This window comes from Trachymyrmex septentrionalis, unplaced genomic scaffold (assembly GCF_001594115.1).
Source record: "Trachymyrmex septentrionalis isolate Tsep2-gDNA-1 unplaced genomic scaffold, Tsep1.0 scaffold76, whole genome shotgun sequence".
NCBI classification, from domain to species: domain Eukaryota; kingdom Metazoa; phylum Arthropoda; class Insecta; order Hymenoptera; family Formicidae; genus Trachymyrmex; species Trachymyrmex septentrionalis.
The window spans coordinates 1,425,626-1,426,638 of NW_017305947.1; the positions used below are offsets into that span (position 1 = coordinate 1,425,626).

General features: G+C 32.5%; 1 protein-coding gene across 6 annotated transcripts in view; it reads right to left on the reverse strand.

Moving 5' to 3' along the window:
• LOC108754122 (nuclear receptor coactivator 3-like) overlaps positions 1-1,013 on the reverse strand; it is a 163,199-nt gene that overhangs the window by 44,979 nt on the left and 117,207 nt on the right. For all 6 annotated transcript variants that reach the window (XM_018496206.1, XM_018496204.1, XM_018496203.1 and 3 more), the window contains 2 exons: positions 760-876; positions 435-612 (listed from right to left, as the gene is read on the reverse strand). In XM_018496206.1, the coding sequence (XP_018351708.1) occupies positions 435-612; positions 760-876 (295 nt within the window). The remainder of the gene's footprint in view (positions 1-434; positions 613-759; positions 877-1,013) is intronic.

Here is a 1,013-nt window from a genome sequence, read left to right on the forward strand (position 1 = left end):
TATATATATATATAATTTCACCAATTATAAGTTAAGATTATTTCACCATATATAAATAAGACGCATTTTAAAGAATGTAAAAATAAAAATTAGTTAGTTAAAATTAATATAATTAAAAATATAGCTATATGAAATATAGAAAGTTTTACGATGTGAAAGAATAACTAATTTATCAAAAATATTACTTCTAAAATCTGTGAAAATTACCCACAACAAAAAGAAGGAAAATAATTGGAAGGAATGAATAATTGTGCAAAGAAATTGAAAAACGAATCGCAGACCCCAAGGAAGAGAGTTATTTATGAATTGAAAAAGTAAATTACCCATGACCTACTGATTGTGTCTATCTACAATCTACTCTGCAAGTGTCGCTACCCCAGATAGGAAAAAAATATGCCGCGTGCGCGTGTATATGAAACAATTAAGATACGTACTTAAAGACGTGGGTAATAAATTAGGCATAAAGGTGTTGTGGTCTCCATGATGAATGATGTTGTAAATATCTTTTCCGAGCACATCGTCCTTTGTGTAGTTTATATACTGCGTTATGTTATCCGTAACGTACTCCACGCGGCCTTCCGTATTTACAACAAATAGAAAGCCATCTAGAGCCTGCAAAGAAGAGATACGACGTCATTGTAGCAATTATGAAGTGATGGTCCGCGACTTTTAAAAGAGCCACAAAGGATGCAATTTGCTTTCCTGTTTGACTTTCCTAATTAACTATGAATCTCATTTGCTAATTTCGTTAATACGAACCTCGAGTAAGATAGGACCGACTTGATCGTTGGACAATATGTTGGGATTCGAAGAGGACACTTCTCCTTGTTGTACGGCATGACTATTGGAACCCTCTTGTTGCCTAAAGTGCCGAATCTGTCAAAAAAAGAAAATAATTCTATGTATCGACATTTAAAAAAAATTATTTATACGCAATATTGCTGAAGTTGGTTTGAAAGAAACCGAAACATCAATCACACATCATTCAATTAATTTTTACTTAATCTAATGTG